Source organism: Lemur catta, chromosome 18 (genome assembly GCF_020740605.2).
Source record: "Lemur catta isolate mLemCat1 chromosome 18, mLemCat1.pri, whole genome shotgun sequence".
Classification (NCBI taxonomy): domain Eukaryota; kingdom Metazoa; phylum Chordata; class Mammalia; order Primates; family Lemuridae; genus Lemur; species Lemur catta.
The window spans coordinates 6,279,726-6,304,824 of record NC_059145.1 but is presented as its reverse complement, the minus strand read 5'-3'; the positions used below and the strand labels follow the sequence as shown (position 1 = coordinate 6,304,824).

The 25,099-nt window shown below is 37.9% G+C and overlaps 1 protein-coding gene across 5 annotated transcripts in view; it reads left to right on the top strand.

The window, feature by feature from the left end:
• The window catches only part of NSD1 (nuclear receptor binding SET domain protein 1), a 157,745-nt gene that overhangs the window by 57,537 nt on the left and 75,109 nt on the right, over positions 1 to 25,099 (top strand). For all 5 annotated transcript variants that reach the window (XM_045530593.1, XM_045530592.1, XM_045530594.1 and 2 more), the window contains 3 exons: positions 2,676 to 2,811; positions 12,080 to 12,252; positions 14,860 to 17,422. In XM_045530593.1, the coding sequence (XP_045386549.1) occupies positions 2,676 to 2,811; positions 12,080 to 12,252; positions 14,860 to 17,422 (2,872 nt within the window). The remainder of the gene's footprint in view (positions 1 to 2,675; positions 2,812 to 12,079; positions 12,253 to 14,859; positions 17,423 to 25,099) is intronic.

The window sequence follows — 25,099 nt, the reverse complement described above, 5'->3', positions numbered from 1 at the left end:
TGTGTAATCGATTTTCAATATCATGTGACATCAGCTGCACTTAGCATATTTCAGAGTTGTCATACCATAATTCTTTTTTAATAGGTCTCTTGGTGGATTTTAACTTTTGTCATAAATAAATTGCTTTAAATGTCTTTTTAAACAGTTATTTTACTTATTTGAATTATTTTTTTTTGAGTTAAAATACTGGGAGTAGACTTAATAGTTAGTCATCTTGATGGTTCATGGTAGAGTAGGTGTTAATTTCCCAATTTTGTGGCTTATGAAACTGGGGCTGAATTAAATGACTTGTTTAAGGTGACCGAGTTTGTAATGGAGGTGAAGACCACTTTGGTTGTGTGATTGTAGTGACTGTCTTTACCTGATAACACTCATGTCCTTTCTCATCTATTGAATGCATGTGTTTTATGGCTATACTTCGGATAATACAATGTAATCCTTTTGTAGCAGCCATACGGAGACAGAAACATGGCCATGTCCTAGATTGATTATGGCTGAATTTTTCATAAAGAATATAATAGTCATGAGATTTTATTGTTATTGAATAATAGGATAGTGGTTAAGAGTTTGGGCTCTGCAGTTGGACTGCCTAAGTTTGAAACCTGGCTCTGCATAAAATTAGAGTAATAATATAGTATCTACCTTAAGAGGATTCAAGGAGGAACAGTGCTTGGCACAGATTAAGCATCAAGTAAATGTTAGTTACTATATTTAAAGTCATTTAGGACTTGAATTAATAAGCAAGTTCCATATTTAGCGATGATTGTCAAATATATTTAAATAATCAGAAACCAAATTATATCAGAAAGGAATGGGAACCTTCTCAGACTGTAGTTCTTAATACAGATAAATAACAGATTTGTTTTTCCCGTCAAGTCTTGCAACACTGGTTTTAAAGTTTCAAAGTCAGCTAGCTTTGAAGTCATATTCTTTCTGATAACTCACAGACTCATAACAGTTAAAAATGCCCCCTTAGGGCTTTGTAAAAGAAAATAATCTCTCAGCACTTTGGGAAGCTGAGGCTGGAGGATTGTTTGAGGTCAGGAGTTTGAGACTAGCTTGGGCAACTTAGCAAGTCTCTGTCTCTAAAAAAACAAACCAAAACAAAACATAGCTGGGTATGATGGTACATGCCTAGAGACCTAGCTACTTGGGAAGTTGACATGGGAGAATTGTTTTTGCCCAGGAATTCGAAGCTGCAGTGAGCTATGATCGTGGCACTCCTGCCTGGGTGACAGAGCAAGGCCTTATCTCTGAAAAAAAAAAGAAAATAATATGTAGTTTCTATCTTAGTCCCAGAAGCTCTATATACATGAAGAACTAATCCTAGTATTTTCGTTTTTTTCTGCTTTCGTCCACCCCTTCCTCCAATCATAGCATTTTCAAATGAGATTTAACTTCTATGAGTATTTAGAAGCATTCTGTGGGATTTTCTATGATTTATGGCTGAAACCAGAGTCTTAACGTTAAGTGGTAACTTACAAATCATTGAATTGAGTCCAGTCCTTTGATATCCTTCACATGGGGCATTATTCATCATTTATTTGAATTATTTCAATGAACTCATTCAGCGTACCGTTTGTTGAACCTTTAGTTAATCTGTGTTAGGTGCATACTGTTTTAGGCATTAAGGAGAGAAGATTGAGTCTGGCAGACGAACTCACCCAGCTTTTTTCAAGATGTGGCATTTAAATAAAATGATAATATTTGTATGTTTCCTTGGAGCAACTGGAGGAAGTTGCTCTTAGTTTGAGTATCCTAGAGAATTCTTTTGGACACTCGAAATATCTCAGCACACTTGCAAAGCCTTTCTGGTACACCAGATGGGAATCTTAGGTGTATTAAACACAAAATTGTTTTTCTCTCAAGGCAGGAGATTGATACCATTTGTGGGGTGTTAAAGACATGGATTTAGGGCTGAGATATTTCCTGGTGTCCGGAATTCTAGGTCAATTAGGCATATTATTTTTGGAGAAAGGATGCAACAAGGGTCTATGCATTGGACAGTTCCAAGGAGCTCCATTTATATTACATTCTGTATGAATGGTGTCCCTGGGAGTTGCACAGTGCAATGTTCTGGATGCAACGTTCTATGCATATCTTGGGAAAAATCCAGGCCGGTTGCCCTGATACAACTAGTGTCTAGCCTATATATATATATATAGCTTTCGGGATGTTTTCATCAGAGTCATTATAGTTAATTAACTAATAGAAATGTCTGTGTTGTTTTGAGAAGGATGTAGAACATCACCTGAAGAAGGTTCTGTAGTCTCTTGACATTGTTAAAAATTCTATTTATAATTTTCTATGTTTTTCCCCCTTCATGCTGTGATCCAAGGACTGAAGCAAACATAGCTTTTCCTTGGGATTATTTTTGTTATTATTTTAGTTTTTAAGTTTTTAATAATCAAAACAGTTCAATTTTATTTTCATAATGTAGATAGACTAGTCATATAAAGCAATTATAAATTGAAAGCTAGTACTGGATAAAAGGCTACGTTATTAACAATTAAGGCAAAATAATTTAGTTGTACTTATTTTGTAACTCTTGTTATGTTGGAGTGTTTTCATCCTGAGTTTTCAGGCATTGCTTTCTCAGAAGGCTAATAGGAAGGTGATATCCTGTTTCAAAAAATTTTATTCTTATTGATGTCCCATGTTTTGTCTACCTAAAGTGTCAACCCAAGAAAAAGTCTACGCCACTGAAGTATGAAGTTGGAGATCTCATCTGGGCAAAATTCAAGAGACGCCCATGGTGGCCTTGCAGGATTTGTTCTGATCCATTGATTAACACACACTCAAAAATGAAAGGTAATAACTCCAGTTGATTATACATGATAAAATACAGTATGGAATTATAAACTTGCAGTTGCCTTTAGTATAACCCAATTTTTGTTGCCTTTAATAATAATCTGTTTTCTCCTATGAGCATTTTGTGAATGAATTGTTACAACGTATTTTATCTCTTTTGAATTTTTAAGTTTATTTTACTCTATGATTTAAAAATTCTCAATTGATTTACCTGTAGACACCAGGAAAGTGTTAGGCCATTTACCTGAAGTTTACATTGTCCAGAATTACCTTTCATTATATTTACATATTTATACTTTAATCTTCATGTTTGTATCATTTTTGATCATTTAAAAGCTAAAACAATTATAAATATTGCTTATAAGATATTTTGAATTTTACAATCTTAATTTTTAGTATTTCCTTTAATTACTATAGTTTGTTTCTTACTTGGTTGTTGTATTTGAATATCAGGTATCTTACCTTTATTTATTTTTGTATGGTGTCTTTAAATTGCTATAAAGTGGAGCCTGAAACATGGTTTTGAGCTCTTTTTTTGTGTGTTAAGATGCTTTGTGGTTTTATTGTAGTTTTAATAAATGTATTTTAGTTTTTGAATAGGATATGTTTATGAGAATCAAAACAGTCAACTTTCTCTTTGCTGTTATCTGCCCCATTCTTCACCCCTCCTTTCAATGGGTAACCAGTTGTTACTAATGGTTCTTTCCAGTTTGTTTATGTAAATCCAAATATATATTGTCATCTGCTGCCCCTTCTTTTTATTTTATCGTGAAAGTAGCATAGTGTATGTATATTTTGCAGCTTGTCTTTTCCACTTCTTAGAGATTTTTTTCATATTTTTCTGTAGGATGATTTCTACAAAGTTGGAATTGCTAGATTTGATTTTATATTTTGAATATTCAATATCCAGGTGCCCAAAGACCTTTGAGTTTCCTGTATTAAACAGCTAGTACCTTATCCATTGTGGCCTGTCTGGATTTCTAAATTCTACTTATACAAAATTCTCTTCTTTTGTAACCTCCCTGTCTCTAGGGACTGCTGGTTCCTTACTCATTATAGTGTTCCTTATGCACTATACTCAACACTAGTTGAGTCCATGCCATTTATTTTACAAATACTAAGTATATTGTATTGATTTGAGTACTGTGCTAGGTGCTGGGATCCAGTAATGGGCAAAAACATCAGCCCTGTTTGCCGTCATGGGAAATTAGAGTCTAGTAAAAGAGACAAGGCACCGGCAAATAATCAAGTAAATAATTACATAACTGAGAACAGCGTACAAGGAAAAATTTTTGTGTGCATTCAGTGATATAGCAGGGACACTTACCTTGGACTTTTGTTGTGATGGTGTTCTAGGGCAGTTGACCTAGTAAAGTTATCTTTTATCTGAGACTTTAGAGGATAAGTTAGATGTTAACTAGGGAAAAGAGGAGCTGGTTCTCAGAACAGAAAATAGTATGTGCTCTGGCTGTGAGTGATCTACAACAGAATAATGGAGGGTGACACAATATGAAACTGGGAAGTAGCTATGCACCGAATCATTACTACTATGTAGACTTCGTTAAAAATTTTGTATTTTACCTACGAACAATGGAATATCATTGAGCAGGGGGGGATGTGATCTCACCTGTACTTTTAAAAGTTCACTCTGGCTGCAGTGTGGATTAGAGGAGGCACAAATAAATAAGAGGAGATAGTTAAAGGAATCATTGCAGTAGTTATGATGAAAATTGTGAATAGAAAATAAAGAATGATTTAGGAGATAAATATCTATCTCACTTAATAATGGATTGAATAATGGGGAGTAAGGTGAATGAAGGAATTCCTGAGGTTTCTAGCTCCCAGGTCTCTGCATCTCAGGATGGCTCCCATGTTTTTAGCTCCATCCATGTTGCCATTTACTGAAAGAACCCTGGAACATTTATAACTGAGAAGTGCCATTTGCTTGTTCATATTATTATAGTTGAAGCCATGGGCAAGGCATGGATGATATGATGTTGGGGACAAAATATACCATGAGACAAGAGGTTGCTTTGAGGAAGCCAGCATTTGAGGTCTATGTGGAGGAGACTGAGCTTGAAAAAGAGATGAATCAGACATGTAAGAGGAAAACTGGGAGAATGTGGTGTCTAGAAACTAAAACACAGTGGTATCCATATGTGGTACATTCCAAGACCCAAAGCGAATGTCTGCAATTGTGGATAGCACTGAATCCTATAAATATATATGATGTTTTTTCCCATACATACATAACCTATGGTAACGTTTATTTTTTTAATTTTATTTTTCTGCTCAATATGATCTGCAGGAACATAAAGCTTCACTTATAAATTAGGCATAGTAAGATTAATAACAGCAACTTATAATAAAAAATAATTATAGTAATAAACTTTAATAAAAGTTACATGAATGTGTTGTCTCTCTCTCTCAGTAGCTCATTATACTGTACCGCATATAACTAAAACCATGGAAAGCAAACCGTGGAAAAGGGGAGAGACTAATCTATTTTAAGAAGGAAGGTGTGGTCAGTTTTGTTGAGTGTTGGCTAGTGATCACATAAAATGTCCATTAGAGATAAGGAGGTGTGTATATCACTGGTAACCTTTTTTTGGTGGTTTGATTGTGGCAGAAGTTGGACTAGACTGATCTGAGGAAATGGAGACAGGCAGAGAAAGGAAGATGCTGTAGATGGAGAGGTATATGGGGTCCAGAAAGATTTTTAAAAAGGAGAAGGATTATATAGTTAGTAATGATGAGAAGAGTTCTGGAGGTAGGCTGAGGTGGAAGACAGAAGTAATGCAGGATCAGAGATGGGATCATCCTATAAGGGAGAAGGAGATGGTTAGATGTGATTCAGATCATAGTCAGGCTTTGGCCTGAATGGGAGGAAAAGAACCATTCTAATGTAAACATTAGGGGTTGGTGAGGGTGTTGGTGATTGTAGGTTCGATGTGGGATGCTTGAACATTTCCTATCTTTCCTGTTTCTCTGAGTGAAGAATGTGGTCACATCAGAGAGCAAATGCTATTGCTGGCAGGAAGATAGCTTTCTTTTTTTTAATTCAAGGGAGCTTCCCCAAAAGGGTAAATTTAAATAACTCCCTGCTGCAGAAATGATAAAACAAGTTAAAATGGGTCTATTTAACCTTTCAGCTGGTTTCTTCATATTACTTAATTTTTTAATTTTCTCCTTGTATTTCTCATTTTGGCTTTTTTTCCGAGGTGGTTATGACAAGCTATAGTCAACTAAATTCTGGAGAGCTTAATTTATACTCTTAGTAGTTACTCTCCATTTTTATTTGAATTTGAGTTTTTCTATGTATCTCCTTCATAGGAGATAACTGGTGGAACCACCAGTCTTACCATTGCAGCTGCCAAGTAGCTTGTAAGAAATGTTTACTGTCAGAAATAATTTTGCTCCCACCACACTGAAACTATGACTGCTATTAATGTTTGACTTTGTAGCAATGTAATCTCTTTGAAGTTTTTATTTTGAAAGTTTCAAACCTACAGAAAAGTTGAATAGTAAAATGAACACCCATGTATACTTATATAAAAAATTGTTTGGTGCCAGTTATTAATACCAGTGTAAAAATTAAAAATCATGTAATGTTCATATTGTGATCATTCATGTTTATTGGTTTCTCAAAGTCAATTATTTTAAATGGTGTTAGAAAACACAAAATTTCATAAAACCATTTTGTTTTATTTTTTTTTTTTAAAAGTCATTTTTATCAGATACAGTACATATAAAATTAAATAGTCGTGGTTAATTCTACAAGTCTTGTTAAGAAACCAGTCTGGGCCAGGTATGGTGGCTCATGCCTATAATCTTAGCATTTTGGGAGGCTGAGGTGGGAGGATCACTTGAGGTCAGAAGTTTAAGACCAGCCTGAGCAATATAGCTAGACTGTCTCTACAAAAAATAGAAAAATTAGCCAGGCATGGTGATGTGTGCCTGTAATCCCAGCTACTTGAGAGGCTGAGGCAGGAGGATGACTTGAGCCCAGGAGCTGAAGGTTGCAGTGAGCTATGGTGGTGTCACAGTACTCTAGACTGGGTGACAGAGCAAGACCCTATATCAAAAAAAAAGAGAAGAAAAGAAAAACAGTTTGCTGTAGTAATACCCTTCTCCACAACACAAAGCACCTTCAACTCTTTTAGCTGGGTGTGTGGTACTTCTGCATCTCAAAATGCCATTATTTTGTATTATTTTTCATCGCTGCATTGAGCTCCATTTCCCACCCCACCTCTGTCACCCTTTATCTTTCTTACTATACTTATAATTTTGGTTAGGAATTCACTGTATACCTTATTATGTTAAGAGTTGGGGCTGTATCCCAATAAAACTAAGCCAGGTATGGCTATTATGTCTGCCGAATGTGTATTGCTTTAGTACCATTATAAAGTAGGAAAATTGTGAGTTGAACCATTGTAAGTCAAGGACCGTCTGTAAATTCAGTCATATATGTGGTCATTTGTAACTGATTTTTTTCACTTAGCATAGTGTTTTCAAGGTCTGTGTATGTATGTGACTACTTTGTTTACATGGTGATGCTATTCACCATATTAGTACTTCCTCCATTGTCTGATTAATTAACATTTATGCATTCATCAGTTGATGGACATTTGGACTGTTTCCACCTTTCGGCTATTGTGGATAATGCTGCTAAAGAGCATTCATGTATAAGATTTTGTGTGGATATATATTTTTATATCTCTTGGGTATATACCTAGCAGTGGAGTTACTGGCTCAAATGGTAACTGTGTAATTTGTGAAGTACTGCCAGACTGTTTTGCAAAGCTGCGGCACCATTTAACATACCCACCAGGAGTGTGTGAGCATTCTGATTTCTCCACATCCTTGTTGTTTGACTTTGTAAAAAAAAAAAAAGAAAGAAAGAAAGAAAGAAATTGTGGTAAATCATGTATAACATAAATTTATTGCTCTAACCATTTCAATTAATGGCATTAAGTATTTATATATTCACATTGTTGTGCAACCATCACCACTATCCATCTCCAGAACTTTTTCATCATCCCAAACAGAAACTCTGTACCCACTTAGTAGCAAGCCCCTAGCCCTTGGTAACTACTAATCTACTTTTTTTCTGTATGAATTTGAGTATTCTAGGTACCTAATATAATTGGAATCATATAATACTTTCCTTTTGGGTCTGGCTTATTTCACTTAGCATAATGTCTTCTAGGTTCATCTATGCTGTTACATGTTTCAGAATTATTATTTTTTTTAAAGCTAAAATTCCATTGTGTATCACATTTTATTTATGCATTCATTGTTCAGTGGACATTTGGGTTGTCTATTGTGAATAATGTTTCTTTAAATATTGTATAAATATCTGTTTTATCTGACTTTTGGATTATATATCAAGTCCTTTTGAATTTTTTTTTTTTTTTTTTTAAGAGACAGGGCTTTGCTCTGTTGCCTAGGCTGGAGTGCAGTGGTACGATCATATGGCTCAATGTAACCTTGAAATCCTAGGCTCAAGGGATCCTGCTGCCTCAGCCTGGCAAGTAGCTGGGACTATAGGCACATACCACAGTGCCCAGATAATTTGTAAAAAATTTTTTTGTAGAAATGAGGTCTTTCTACCTTGCCCAGGCTAGTCTTGAACTCCTGGCCTCAAGTGATCCTCCTGCCTTGGCCTCCCAAAGCGTTGGGATTATAGGAATGAGCCACTGTGCCTGGCCTGAATTTTATTTTTCAAAATATCTTTCACATTTTGTTCTTCCCATTTTTACTGCCTTAGTTGAGGTTCTAATCATTTCATGTCCATACTACTTTGGTGATCTCTGGTCTAGTGAGTATCCTGTTTCTTCTTATTGTGTTATTTAGAATCTAGGTCAAGGAAGTTTATATTTCTAAGATGCAAAACTGAGCCTTATTTGCTTGGTTTAAATGAGGCTCCTCATAGCCTGCAGGATAATGGCTAAGCTTTTAATGTGCCATGTAAACTTTTTCAGGTCTGGCCTCTGTCTAACCTTGCTTAGTTTTTACTTTCCTTCCACATTGTGATTTAGTGTTCTGAACCACTTGTAGTTTGTTATAATTGTTCTGTTCATTCATGCCTTTGAGGGTTCGAGGCCCTCATCCTTGAATTCTCTACCCAGCAAACCGTGTACCCTTAGAAATTGTTCAAGTGTCCCATATGTCCTCTAGTTAATGATTTCCACTTTTTGGTGTTATTTTAATGAGTTTTTATGTTATTGCTATTGTCATGCTGTTGTACCATGATCTATTTGTATATGTCTTTGTTTCTTGGGGGGGAATGCCATAATTAGTGCCATAAGCAGCATTATCATAATCATCATCTCACATAAATGTAAAATTAGGTAATTCTTACTTAAATATGCACCTGAGATTTAAATACTATATTTCATTGATTCTAAAAACAAAATATGAAATTAACATGTATCTTTAAATTGATATATTGACCATATCAAGGTGATGGCTTTTTGTTTGTTTTTGTGGTTTTTTTTCCTCCATTTCTTAGTGGTATGTAAAATAAATGTACAACTTTCCATCTCTGGCATCTCAGAGTTTATGAAGTGGTGTACTTCCTTCTGGATTCCAGGATTGTAACTGCCATACAGCCTCTCTTTTTCCAGGATTAGGTCACCCTTCTACTGAGTCTTCCAAGCTACATTACCCATTCTGGAGGCTAAGAATTCGAGGGGCTTTATCTGGTGAGGGCCTCCTGACTGGTGGGGACTCTCGTTGGAGTCCTGAGGTGGTGCAGGGTATCACATGGCAAGGGGGTTGATCTGCTCTTTATATATGTCTTATCCATTAGGCAGCGAGTTCTTTTTTTTTCTCTTTGTAGTATTGGCACATCAGAAGTTTTTGATCTGTTAGTTGAATTTATTTATTTATGGGAGAATGATTTGTTCTCAAATTAACTTTAAGAATCTCTATATAGGTATATCTTAACCAATTTTAATCTCCTTTATAGGTGATTTCTATTGAAGATTTTAATTCAATAGATGGGAAATAAGGAGTTTGGTTTTTTCTTAGTTTCTTTTTCAAATAGACTAAAAACAGAAAAGTTAACCAAGTTTTAATTTCATTATGAAGCCTTGTTTTTATAGATAAACAACCATTTGTAAACTTTTGAAACTAGCATTTATAAGAGAAACTGCCTTTGAAATGTACTTTGGGGGAGTGGGTCTACTCTTCCAATTACTGCATAGCTAGGAGTTTTAAAAATCATCTCAGTTTATACTTGTTCTATAGTTCAGTTTATAAATCTGTCCTCCCCTTTCATTTTCTTTTTGCATTCTGAAGGAAGTAGACTTTTCCTGTTTTTTCAAAGAGATGTTTGGATTCTTTTTTGTGTTTTGAAACAGGATGTGGTTGTTGTAATGGAATTATATGTGAGTTAAAGTGAATTTTCATATAAAATGCTTTGCATTTCCTTCTGAAAAAAGTGACAAATTGTGAAGCCTCTGTAGCTCACTCCCTTGCCTGCCTGCCTGCCTGCCTTCCTTCCTTCCTTTTCTTCTTTCCCTTTCTTTCGTCCTGTCCTTTCCCCTTCCCTTCCCTTCCCTTCCCTCCCCTCCCTCCCTTCCCTTCCCTTTCCTTCCCTTCCCTCCCCTCCCCTCCCTCCCTTCCCTTCCCTTCCTTCCCTTCCTTCCCTTCCTTCCCTTCCCTTCCCTTCCCTTCCCTCTCACTCTGTCACCTTGGCTAGAGTGCTGTGGCGTCCACCTAGCTCACAGCAACCTCAAACTCCTGGGCTCAAGCGATCCTTCTGCCTCAGCCTCCTGAGTAGCTGGGAATACAGGCATGTGCCACCATGCCTGGCTAATTTTTTCTATATATATTTTTAGCTCTCCATATAATTTCTTTCTATTTTTAGTAGAGGCGGGGTTTCGCTCTTGGTCAGGCTGATCTTGAACTCCTGACCTCAAGCGATCCATCTGCCTCGGCCTCCCAGAGTGCTAGGATTACAGGCGTGAGCCACCGCGCCTGACCTTTTTCCCCTTTCTTTTCCTTTCCTTTCTTTCTTTTCTTTTTCTTTTTCTTTTCTTTTTTCTTCTTCTTTCTTTCTTTCTTTCCCTCCCTCCCTCCCCTCCTTCCCTCCTTCCCTCCCTCCCTCCCTCCCTTCCCTCCTTCTCTCCCTTCCCTCCTTCCCTCCCTCCCTCCCTTCCTTCCCTCCTTCCCTCCCTCCCTCCCTTCCTTCCCTCCCTCCCTTCCTTCCCTCCCTCCCTCCGTCCCTTTCCTTTCCTTTCCTTTCCTTTCCTTTCCTTTCTTTCAAGTGGAGATCCTAACGGTGGATAGTTAGAATCTCCGGCTCTGACCCTGTTTCTGTTGTAACCTTTTTTTAATGCTGTAAAAGATGCTAAAATGCTGTGTATGGAAGAGATATATATGCTAGATAAATTGGATTGTAATGTTTTCTAGACTGGATTTGTATTTTTACTTATTAATTAATTTATTTTTTGAGACAGAGTCTCACTCTGTCACCCCCCTCCCCCCCCAGAGTGCCGTGGCATCATCATTGCTCACGACAACATGAAACTCCTAGGTTCAACCAATCCTCCTGCCTCAGCCTCCTGAGTAACTGGGACTACAGGCGCATGCCACTATGCCTGGCTAATTTTTTCTATTTTTTGAAGAGATGGGTTCTTCCTCTTGCTCAGGCTGTTCTCGAACTCCTGGCCTCAAGCAGTGCTCCCACCTTGGCCTTGGCCTCGGCCTCCCAGAGTTCTAGGATTACAGGCGTGAGTCACCTCGCCCAGCCCAGAAGCAATTTTTGACTCTGAATTTGCCCTCTCTGAAGTCATTAAATTTATAGTAGCTATACTATCAGGACTGTACCCCTTATTTTTTAGTGTTGGTTGTTCTGAGAAATCCATGCGAAGGCCCCAGGGTAAAGTGGACTGCAGCCTCGAACTCCTGGGCTCTAGTGATCCTTGTGTCTCAATCTCCTGAGTAGCTGGGACTACAGACGTGCCATCTTAATTTGCTCTGTGATTAGCTAATCAGCCTCTAACTGGTTTTGAATATATATCACTTCTAAACTAGGCCATTGATTTTTTTTTTTTTTCCATAAACGCTTAAGTATTTTTTTGTCACATCAGTTGAATACTTAAAATTTTGGGGGGGGCACCTACTTCAGATTTTCTAGTTTAGTAGGTATTTTACCATATTAACTGTTTGCTTCTTTGACAACAATGGTGTGGCTGTTCTCTTGATGATTAGCAGTCATGTTTTTGAAGTAATGACATTGGTTCTTGTCCTTACCTAGTTTCCAACCGGAGACCCTATCGGCAGTACTACGTGGAGGCTTTCGGAGACCCTTCTGAGAGAGCCTGGGTGGCTGGAAAAGCAATCGTCATGTTTGAAGGCAGACATCAATTTGAAGAGCTACCTGTCCTCAGGAGAAGAGGAAAACAGAAAGAAAAAGGATATAGGCATAAGGTGGGGGGAAAAAAATAAAAGGCCTTTAAAAAATTATCTATTTGAGGGTTGGCAGAGGGAAGACAAGGAAGAAGCATTATGGTTTTGAAATAGGTTATTTCTTTTGGTATTAGGATGTCTTTGGGAAAATAGCTAGGAAGCAGGGTTTTTGTTGTTGTTGTTTTTTGCAGTGATCTGGGGCTAGCTTTAGAAATATTTATACTCAATTTGTTTAGAAATGTTTTCAGCTACTTCTGTCGTTACACCCAGAGAAGTTACAGCATGACATAACATGACCAGTCTTTTGTTATTTCTTATGTGAGAAAAAAGTGATCACTAAAATGAAATACTCTGCTTTTCACTCTCTGGACTCATTATTTCTCTTAAAAACGAGAAAGATAAGGCTTTTAACAGTTTTCTTTTTTATGTTTGCCAGTGCTTAAGTTTGCAGTTTCAAAACTGGTTATATTTTAATGATGAACGTTGTGTCTTTGTTTCTTTAGCTTGATGTTTTGAGTTAAAATTGGCCGAGAAAATTTTGGCTGATTTTTTTTTTTTTTTTAAATACTTTTTGCCTCCATTTTAAAAATTGTGTTCCAGTACACATAACATAAAATTTATCATTTTAACCATTTTTAGGTGTACAGCTAAATGATGTTAACATTCATAATGTGCAGCCATCAGTTTTCATAATTATTTTCATCTTGTAAAACTGAAACTCTACCCATTAAGCAATAACTCCCCATTTTCCCTTCCTGCCCCTCAGTTCTTTGTACCTCTATTCTTCTGTCTGTCTCTATGGTTTAATATTCTTTCATAGTCAATTCTAGAAGGGGAAATAGTTTTTCTTAGATTGATGTTTTATACTCCCGTTTTTAAATAGTTTTAAACTATTTAAAAAAAAATCATAATTAAGGCCGGGCGAGGTGGCTCACGCCTGTAATCCTAGCACTCTGGGAGGCTGAGGCAGGAGGATTGCTCAAGGTCAGGAGTTCGAGACCAGCCTGAACAAGAGCAAGACCCCATCTCTACTAAAAATAGAAAGAAATTATCTGGACAACTAAAAAAAATATATATATATATATATAAAATTAGCCGGGCATGGTGGCACATGCCTGTAGTCCCAGCTATTTGGGAGGCTGAGGCAGAAGGATTGCTTGAGCCCAGGAGTTTGAGGTTGCTGTGAGCTAGGCTGACACCACGGCACTCTAGCCAGGGCAGCAGAGTGAGACTGTCTCACCAAAAAAAAAAAAAAAAAAAATCATAATTAGAATAATTTAGTTAGTATGCATGGTCTGCCACTTATAACTTGATTCCTCTATGACTTGGTGTCTTTATCTCTGAAACTAGTGTAATAACATCTACCTCGTAGAACTGTTGTGAGGGTTAGAAGTATAAAATATGTTTGAGGTTGATGCTTTAAAAATAGTATGTTTTACTGTTAGGATGAAGGGGTTAACTTCATGCTTTCTAATATTTTGGATGATTGGGAGTGGGGAGGTATAAGTTTTTGTTAAGCCTTTTAGCTATGTAGATTTATCAGCCCTCTTTAGAGGATTTCATTAATTAATGCTTTCAGGTTCTGGAAAATTGTTTTACTCTTTTGCAGTTAAGAGAATTTGTGGGTGTGTGTTTGTATGTAAAAGATGATCAGTTTATTCCCTTATAAGAGGAGGTTACCTATCTAGTGACCTTAATTTTTGCATACTTTGCAGAACATCCCCTTCACAAGTATAAAAGTGTTTGTGAACACTAACTGGTAGGTAGAACCTTGACTAATATCTATCATATGGAGGCAAGGAAAGAAATGAGAGTCTGGAAAAGTTAGATGTTTTTCATAGAGCCTCAATGTCCTCATGCTGTGAGGAATCAAGAAAAGAACTTATGTATGTCGTTATTCCCAGGGTGTCTTTGTATCTACACAATGAAGCCAGGAGACAGCTTAGTTATAATCCAGTTTGTATGTAACATGGAGAGTCTTGATTAGCCATGTAGCTAGTGAAAACTAGAATTTCAAATTTCAGCACTCCTAGGGGGTAGATCTGGCCTGCTCGTACTTCTTGACCTATCTTTTCCATATTCATCTTCTTTAGCCTTTTGCTTTCTTTTTAAGGCAAGTGAACATATGCTTGCCCTTCATAAGTCAGGAAGAAAATAAATCCTTATTCTAAGATATAATGGAGTAAGTAGGGAGGGTCTGGGTCTTCCTTGATTTAGAAATGTAATGTTATCAGTTTTAGTCTAAGTTATGGTTCATTCCTTTGTGTTATGAATGTAGGGGAAGTCGAGTGTTTCTGAGATCAATCCTTCCTCTAATGATAGATCTTATTGGAGGCAGTAGTGTTGAGGAATTTCTGTTAAGTTAAGCTGTAGGTGAGTTCAGGTGCTACCTACCTGGCCAGTCCCATAAAAGGGCCTTAATACCCTTTTTAAGTGTACAGTTAAAATGTAAAATGTACATTGTACATTTTAACTGTACACTTAAAAATGGTTAAATACATTCATAATGTGAAGAAGTCCAGCAGGTTTGGAAAAGCTTCTAATTTGAGAAGTGTTTATTGATCATTTCCTTGTTCTCCTTCCCATTTTCTGTGATAAGTGATATTCTTTTTCTCCTTTAAATTTAAGGTTCCTCAGAAAATTTTGAGTAAATGGGAAGCCAGTGTCGGTCTTGCTGAACAGTATGATGTTCCCAAGGGGTCAAAAAACCGAAAATGTGTTACCAGTTCAATCAAGTTGGACAGCGAGGAAGATATGCCATTTGAGGACTGTACAAATGATCCTGAATCAGAACATGACATATTGCTTAATGGCTGCTTGAAATCTCTGGCTTTTGATTGTGAACATTCTGCAGATGAGAAGGAAAAGCCTTGCGCTAAGTCTCGAGCCAGAAAGAGCTCTGATAATCCAAAAAGGACTAGTGTGAAAAAGGGCCTCATGCAATTTGAAGCACGTAAGGAAGAACGGGGGGGAAAGATTTCAGAGAACCTTGGCTTAAACTTTATCTCTGGGGATGTATCTGATAAGCAGGCGTCTAATGAACTTTCCAGGATAGCAAACAGCCTCACAGGGTCCAACACTGCCCCAGGAAGTTTTCTGTTTTCTTCTTGTGGAAAAAACACTGCAAAGAAAGAATTTGAGACTTCAAATTGTGACTCTTTACTGGGCTTGCCTGAGGGTGCCTTGATCTCAAAACATTCTGGGGAGAAGAAGAAACCCCAACGAGGCCTGGTGTGCAGTTCCAAAGTGCAGCTCTGCTATATTGGAGCAGGTGATGAGGAAAAGCGAAGTGATTCCATTAGTATCTGTACCACTTCTGATGATGGAAGCAGTGATTTGGATCCCATAGAACACAACTCAGAGTCTGATCACAGTGTCCTTGAAATTACAGATGCCTTTGATAGAAAAGAAAACATGTTATCTATGCAGAAAAATGAAAAGATCAAGTATTCTAGGTATCCTGCCACAAACTCTAGGGTAAAAACAAAACAGAAGTCTCTCATTGCTAATTCACATACAGACCATTTAGCGGATTGCACTAAGACAGCAGAGCCCAGAACTGAGACATCTCCGGTTAATCTCTCTGATCTTACAGTGTCCACTCTTGTCCATAAACCCCAGTCGGATTTCAGAAATGATGGTCTTTCTCCAAAATTCAACATGTCATCAAGCATTTCCAGTGACAACTCACTAATAAAAGGTGGAACAACAAATCAAGCTCTATTACATTTGAAAAGCAAACAGCCTAAGTTTCGAAGTATAAAGTACAAACATAAAGAAAACCCAGTTATAGTAGAACCCCCAGTTACAAATGAGGACTGCAGTTTGAAATGCTGCTCTTCTGATATGAAAGGCTCTCCTTTGGCCAGCATTTCTAAAAGTGGAAAAGTAGATGGGTTAAAACTACTGAACAACATGCATGAGAAAACCAGGGATTCAAGTGACATAGAAACAGCGGTGGTGAAACATGTTTTGTCAGAGTTAAAGGAACTCTCTTACAGATCCTTAGGTGAGGATGTCAGTGACTCTGGAACATCAAAGCCACCAAAACCATTACTTTTCTCTTCTGCTTCTAGTCAGAATCATTTACCTATAGAACCAGACTACAAATTCAGTACTTTGTTAATGATGTTGAAAGATATGCATGATAGTAAGACCAAGGAACAACGGTTGATGACGGCGCCCAACTTGGTCTCTTATCGGAGTCCTAGTCGAGGAGACTGTTCTACCAGTAGTCCTGTAGGGGCTTCTAAGGTTTTGGTTTCAGGAGGCTCCACCCACAATTCAGAAAAAAATGGAGATGGCACTCAGGACTCAGCCAATCCTAGCCCTAGTAGGGCTGACTGTGCACTGTCTGGGGAATTGTCTGCATCTTTACCTGGCTTCATGTCTGACAGAAGAGATCTTCCTGCTTCTGGCAAAAGTCGTTCAAACTGTGTGACTAGGCGCAACTGTGGACGATCAAAGCCATCATCCAAATTGCGAGATGCTTTTTCAGCTCAAATGGGAAAGAATACAGTGAACCGAAAAGCCTTAAAGACAGAGCGCAAAAGAAAACTGAACCGGCTTCCAGCTGTGTCTCTCGAGCCTGCACTGCAGGGAGACAGAGAAAGTGGAGGTTCATTGAGAGGTGGTACAGAAGACCCTGGTAAAGAGGAGCCTCTTCAGTTAATGGGCCATTTAACAAGAGAAGGTGCTGCTGATCTTCCTGACATTCATTTCCGTAACAAGGTTAAACAGCCTGACCCTGACACAATTCCCAAAAAAGGCCCGGGTTTTGAAAACAGAAAAGGCCAACAGCTGGACTCTGAAATGAACGGTGTGAATGATGAACACAATGGTGTAAATCAAGCGGTGCCTAAAAAGCGGTGGCAGCGTTTAAACCAAAGGCGTGCTAAACCTCGTAAGCGCACTAACAGATTTAGGGAGAAAGAAAACTCTGAGGGTGCCTTTGGGGTCTTGCTTCCTAGTGACCCTGTACAGGAGAGGCAGGATGAATTTCTAGAGTGTAGAACTCCTCCTTCAACAAACATACCAGAGGATGCACAAACAGATCGGAATCATGCTGGCCACTTAGATGCAGTTGGGTCACAGTTGAATATTTGTGATAAATCCAATACCAGCCTTGGGGACATGGAAAAGGAGCCAGGAATTCCCAGTTTAACACCACAGGCTGAGCTCCCTGAACCAGGTAAGGACTTCTGACAGTGATAGAAAGGGATTTGAGAAAGTGCTCATAATATTGTCATTTTGAAATTGGTATTTTATTGGAACAGTGAAGTATGAACTGGGAGGGAAGGATTATCACTTGAACGATGTAGAATTATGTAGAAGGATCTGAGTTTTGAAAACCAGATTTCCACTTATTTTCAGAAATAAAGTTTTACGAGAAGCTCTGTGTCCTCCTGCCCCACCTTTTAGTAAGTCTCAATAACATTTTTGCTCCTGCTCCCCATTTCCTGTCTTTAAAAAAAAAATCTCCAAACTTTTTGGGATTCAATCTGTTATTACAAGTGATTGAGAGGCTCTGGTCCTAAGGTTTAAATCCAGTTGTTAGTTTCCAAGCAAGCAAGTAGACTTGGTTGGGTATTAGGCTTCTTTTGACTAAACATAAGGTAGGTCCACCTGTTATGTGGACAACAGGGACATGTGGTTTTGACAAAAAATGATGGTGTTCTATAATACTTATTTGAAGGTCTTGAGTGTCTTATATCCCTTCTGGAATGAGGATTATGAATAAATAAAAATACAGTAAGTAGCAGAGTATCCTATTCTAGTAGAAGAAGAAGAAACAAATCTTTCAAGACATGAACATTATACAGTATAGTTATTGAAGATAAAACAGTATCCTTAAACAGAAGATTTCACAAAGTTGTTTACCATAATAGATTTTTTCCTATCAGCTTTATTGAAATATAATTTATATACCATAAAATTCATCTTTTTAAAATTTATAACTTGGTAGTTTTTAGTACATTCAGAGTTGTACAAACATTTGCATCATCCCCCAAAGAAACTCTGAACTCTTTATCAGTCTTCCTTCAGTTTCCCCCAATCTATAGATTTATCTGCATACATTTCATAGAAATGGAATCATACAATATGGCTTTATCACTTAGCATAATGTTTTCAGGGTTCATCCATGTTGTATCATGCATCAGTGCTTCATGTCTTTTTAAAAAATTATGAATAAAAGCACATAACATAGTTTTTAAATGTACATTATGAACTATACACACATTGTTAAAAAAGCAGGTATCTAGAACTTTTTCATCTTGCATGACTGAAACTGAATACCCATTAAACAGTAATTCCTTATTTTTCCCTCTGCACAGTGCCTGGCAACTACCATTCTACTTTATGTTTCTAGGAGTTTAATTACTTTAGATACCTCGTATAAGTGGAACCCTGCAGTATTTGTCGTCTTGTGAGTGGCTTGTTTCCCTTCGTGTAATATCCTCAAGGTTCATTCCTATTGTAGCATATGACAGGATTACCTTCTTTTTAAAGGCTAAATAACACAGTCCAGTGTATATATACCACCTTTTCTTTATCCATTTATCGGCTGGTGGACATTTAACTTGTTTTCACAATTTGACTATTGTAATGCTACATTGAACATGGTTATGTAAAATATCTCTTTGAGATCTGGTTTTCAATTGTTTCGGACATATACCTAGAAATGAGATTGCTGGATCGCATGAAATTCTGCTTTTAATTTTTTGAGAAACCTCTGTACTGTCTTCCATAGTCACTGCACCACTTAATAATCACACCACAGGGGACAAGTGTTCTGATTTCTCCACATCCTCTCCAGCGCTTGTTATTTTCTGTTTATTTGATAGTGACTATACTAATGAGTGTGTGGTGATACCTCATTGTGGTTTTGATTTCTGTTACCCTGATGATTAGTGATAAATTGAACATCATTTAAGGTGTTTTTGCTGTTTGTGTGAGCCAGTAAGCCTGGCTTATTTGTCTTCTCTAATTTCATTCAGCAGTGTTGTATCATTTTCCGTGTACATTTCTTTTATCTCCCTTTTTTTTTTTTTTGAGACAGAGTCTTCTTCTGTTGCCTGGGCTAGAGTACTGTCCCGTCAGCCTAGCTCATAGCAACCTCAAACTCCTGGGCTCAAGCAATCCTACTGCCTCAGCCTCGTGAGTAGCTGGGACTACAGGCATGTGCCACCATGCCTGGCTAATTTTTCTATTATATATATTTTTAGTTGTCCAGCTAATTTCTTTCTATTTTCAGTAGAGACGGGGTCTTGCTCTTGCTCAGGCTGGTCTCGAACTCCTGAGCTCAAAGGATCTTCCCGCCTTGGCCTCCCAGCGTGCTAGGATTACAGGCGTGAGCCATCATGCCCAGCCTTTATTCCTAGTTTGTTGAGTGTGTGTGGTTTTTTTTTTTTTTTTTGAGACAGAGTCTTCTGTTGCCTGGGCTAGAGTGCCGTGGCATCAGCCTTGCTCACAGCAACCTCAAACTCCTGGGCTCAAGCAATCCTTCTGCCTCAGCCTCCCGAGTAGCTGGGACTACAGGCATGTGCCACCATGCCCAGCTAATTTTTTAAAATATATTTTTAGTTGTCCAGCTATTTCTTTCTATTTTTAGTAGAGATGGGTTCTTGCTCTTGCTCAGGCTGGTCTCGAACTCCTGAGCTCAAATGATTCACCCTCCTCGGCCTCCCAGAGTGCTAGGATTACAGGTGTGAGCCACCACGCCTGGTGTGTTGAGTGTTTTTTGTTTTTATTATAAAAGGTGGTTTAATTTTGTCAGGATGCCTTTTCTGCATCAAATGAGGTGATCATATGATTCTTTTGTCTTTTATTCTTTTAATGTGATTTATTCTATTGATTGATTTTCCTATTTTTGAAGCATCCTTGTGTCCCAAGATTAAATTCTACTTGGTCATGATGTATACTCCTTTTAATGTACTGTAGTTTGATTTGCTAGTATTTTGTTGAGGGGTTTTGTATCAGTATTCATAAGGGGTGTTGTTCTATAGCTTTCTTTTCTTGTAGTATCTTTGGTTTCATTATCAGAGTAATACTGGCTTCATAGAATGATTTTGGAACTATGGAGAATGCCTATATAAGATAAACAAAATAAAATGAGAAAGGAAGTTTGTGGAAGAAAGAAAGTCTTCAGTTTTTGAAGAGTTTGAGAAGTATCAAATGCTTGGTAGCATTCCGCAGTGAAGCCCATGTATTCCTGGGCTTTTCTTTCTTAGGAGATTTTTGATTACTTGTTCAATCTCCTTAATATTTAAAGCACTTTTCAGATTTTCTATTTCCTGATGATTCAGTCTTAGTAGGTTCTATCTTTTTGGGAATTTGTCCCTTTCTTCTAGGTTATTCTACTTGTTAGCTTGTAATAGTTCATTGTAATCTATTATCTGATTTATTTCTATAACATTACTTTTAAAGTCTCTTTTATTGCTAATTTTAGTTATTTCAATCTTCTCTCTTTTTTTCCTAGTTAATATAGTTAAGGGCTTGTCACTTTTGTTTTTGTTGTTTTTTAAAATAAACCACCTTGGTTTTACTTTTTTTTTTTCTTCCCTAATTTTCTATGCTTTATTTCGTTTACATATGCTTTAGTCTTCATTGTTTCTTTCCCTCTGCTAACTTTGAGTTTAGTTCTTCCTTTTCTATTCCTTGAGGTATAAAGTTAGGTTGTTGATTTGAGATCTCTCTTTTTTTTTTTTTTTTTTTTTTGAGACAGAGTCTCACTCTGTTGCCCGGGCTAGAGTGAGTGCCGTGGCGTCAGCCTAGCTCACAGCAACCTCAGACTCCTGGGCTCAAGCGATCCTACTGCCTCAGCTTCCGGAGTAGCTAGGACTACAGGCATGCGCCACCATGCCCAGCTAATTTTTTCTATATATATTTTTAGCTGTCCATATAATTTCTTTCTATTTTTAGTAGAGACGGGGTCTCGCTCTTGCTCAGGCTGGTCTCGAACCCTGACCTCGAGCGATCCACCCGCCTCGGCTTCCCAGAGTGCTAGGATTACAGGCGTGAGCCACCGCGCCCGGCCTCTCTCTTCTTTTTTAACATAGGCATTTACCAATATAAAAGTATCTCTCAGTACTGCTTTTGCTGCATCCCGTAAGTTTTGGTATGTATGTTCTGTTTTCATTTGTCTCAAGATATTTTCTAATTTTCCTTGTGGTATCTTCTTTCATCCATTGGTTGTTCAATGGTGTATTGTTTAATTTGTGGATTTTCCAGTTTTTGCATTGCTTATTGATTGCATTCTGATCAGAAAAGATACTTAGTATGATTTCAGACTTCCTGAGTTTATTAAGACTTGTTTTATGACCTGACATGTGATCTGTCCTGGAGGATGTTCTATGTGCTTTTGAGAAGAATGTGTATCTTACTGCTGTTCGGTGGGGTGTTTTGGTTTTTTTTTTTTTTTTTTTTTGAGACAGAGTGTCACTTTGTTACCCGGGCTAGAGTGAGTGCCGTGGCATCAGCCTAGCTCACAGCAACCTCAAACTCCTGGGCTTAAGCGATCCTACTGCCTCAGCCTCCCTAGTAGCTGGGACTACAGGCATGAGCCACCATGCCCGGCTAATTTTTTTGTATATATATTTTTTAGTTGGCCAGATAATTTCTTTCTATTTTTAGTAGAGATGGGGTCTCGCTCTTGCTCAGGCTAGTCTCGAACTCCTGACCTCGAGCGATCCACCCGCCTCGGCCTCCCAGAGCTAGGATTACAGGCGTGAGCCACCGCGCCCGGCCCGGTGGGGTGTTTTGTATACGTCTGTTGGGTCCAGTTAGTCTTTAGTGTTGTTCAAATCCTTTGTTTCTTTATTGATCTTCTGTGTTTCCCTCCATTATTGTAAAGTGGGGTATTAAAAATCTTTTTGTGTTGCTATTTATCCCTTCAGTTGTGTCAGTGTTTGCTTCATATATTTGGGTGCTCTGCTGTTAGGCAAATTACATATTTATAATTTTTATATCTTCCTTGTGCATTGACTGTACTATCATTATATCATGTGCTCTTTGTCTCTTGTCATAGTTTTTGAATTAAAAGTGAAAATTGTCTAATAGTAAGTATGGCTGCCTCTGCTCTCTTGTTTACCATTTACATAGAATATCTTGTTTCCATCCTTTCACTTTCAGCCTCTGTGTCTCCTTAAATCTAAGGCGAGCATTTTGTAGATAGCACACAGTTGCATCATGTTTTTTATCTATTCAGCCGTTCTGTCTTTTGATTGAGGAGTTTAATCCGTCTTCAGTTAGAGTAATTAATCACAGGGAGAGAATTATTATTGCCATTTTGTTAATTGTTTTTTCCCTGACTTGTAGCTATTTTGTCCCTCTTATTCTATCTTGCTGCCTTTGTATTTTGTTGATTTTTTTGTATTGACATACTTTGTTTCCTTTCTCATTTTATTTTTGTGTATTCTTCTATAGGCATTCTCCATGGGTTTATATAAAACATCTTATAGCAGTTTATTTTAAGCTGTTAACAATGTAACTTTAGTTGTATACAAAAATTCTCTTTTATATCTCCTCAGACCCACTTTGTTACTGGCTTCACAAATTATATCTTTATATTGTGTATCCAATTAATATAGTTTTGTAATTTTTTGTGCTTTTGTATTTTACATTCTATTTTACACTTAATTCAGAATTAAGAATGCTTTATGCACCATCATTACATTATTCTGTATTTGTATATATATTTACTTTAACATTTTTTTTTTTTTTTTTTTTTTAAAGAGACAGGACAGGGTCTTACTCTGTTGCCCATGCTGGTATGCAGTGTCCTGATCATAGCTCACTGCAGCCTTGAACTTCGGGACTCAAGCAGTCTTCCTGCCTCAGCCTCACTAGTAGCTGGGTCCACAGGCATGTACCACCACACCTAGCTAAATTTCTTTATTTTTATTTTTTATGGAGACAAGAGTCTCACTGTGTTTCCCAGGCAGGTCTCAAACTCCTGGCCTCAAGTGATCCTCTTGCCTCAGCCCCTGCAAAGTGCTGGGATTACAGGCATGAGCCACAATGCCCAAGCCTACCTGTGAATTTTTAATTTTTGTATACCTTATTGTTGCTGCCTAGCGTCCTTTTGTTTCACCTTTCCCTTTAACATTTTAGGGTACGCCTAGTGGTGATGAAGTCCCTCAGCTTTGGTTTATCTGGGAAAGTCTGTTTCTCCTTCAGTTTTTTTTTCCCCTGTGTTTTGATGAATTTATTCCCCCAGGCAATTCTCACCCTAATTAAGACACAAAACATTTCCATCACCTCAATAAATTTGTTTTGTGCCTCCATTTAATTCTTTCCACATGGGCAGCCGCTAATCTTTTTGCCACAAGAAATGAGTTTTCCCTGCTCTAGGAATTCATATAAATGGAATTAATACATTATGTAGCCTTTTGTGTCTTTCTTTTTCGCTACAGAATGTTTTTGAAATCCATCCATGTTTTTGGGTCTGTCTGCCTCTAATATTCTCTTGAATGGGAATTATTACGTGTGACCTTTTACATCTAGTGTCTCTCCCTACTTTGTAGATGTGAATAGCCAAAAACATTAGAACTGAAGCATGGAGAACCAATCTGGGGTTCCAATATGGGATCAAGGCAGTAAACGTTAGGCTCTTGGCAGTAGCCGAAATGGACAGTTTTGTGGCCAAGAAAGACATTTGTAGGGACTTTAACATTGGGGTATAAGCTGAGTTGGTGTGAGGGTGCCTTGGTGATGTGCATAAATGAGGGCTACAGGATAGGCATCGTTAAGGGATCTGGGTTGTGTGTGTGCATTTCTCTGGCAGGTACTGCTCTTGACTCCACCCTCAGATATCTGTTGCTGTTGAGCTTCTTGTTTTTTCTGTATATGCTTGCATTTTGCTTTCTTGAGGTTTGTTCTGTGGTTCTTGAACCAAATCTCCAGTACTGTCAGATATGTGTCAGTTTTTGAGGCCATCTCTCTCTGAAGGCTGGGGTTTGGGTATGGGTTCTTACTGAACAAGATGTTCAAAGCTTCCAGTTGCTTCTCAGTGGACATGGTTTGTTTTCTGTGTGAATGCGTCTGGTGCTTGCCTTTAGGAAGCTTCTCCAGGCCTGACATCTTCTGATCCGGATGTACTCCTCTCATCAGATCCAGTGATGAGAACTCTCTCCCTCAGTTTTGAAGGGCAGTTTTGCTGGTGATAGTATTCTTGGTTGGCAGCGTCTTCCCACTCCCACCCCCCAGCACCTTGACTATATTATCCCACTCCCCTTTGGCCTGTAAGATTTCTGCTGAGAAATCTACTTAAAATCTAATGTGAGCTGCTTTGTACACAATGAGCTGTTTTTCTTGCTGCTTTTAAGATTCTCACTTTTTCCTTGACTTTTGACAGTTTAATTATATAGTTGGCCCTCTATGCCTGCAGGCCTACATTTCTGGATTTAAGCAACCACAGATTGCAAACACATGAGGAAAAAACACAATGAAAATTTACAATACAAAGGCTGAGTATGGTGGCCCACGCCTGTGATCCTAATACTCTGGGAGGCCAAGGTGGGAGGATCACTTGAGGCCAAGAGTTCAAGACCAGCTTGGGTAACATAGGCAACATAGTGAGACCCCTTCTCTATAAAAAAATAGAAAAATTAGCTGGGTTTGGTGGCACACACCTATAGTACCAGCTCGTTGGGAGGCTGAGGCAGGAGAATTGCCTGAGCTTAGTAGTTTGAGGTTGCAGTGAGCTATGATGATGCCATTGCACTCTAGCCTGGGCAACCGAGCCAAGACCCTGTCTCAAAAAAAAAAAGTTAAAATACAACAATAAAAATTAATACAAATAAAAGTATACAAATATATACACATTGTATTAGGTACTATAAATAATCTAGAGATTATTTAAACTATA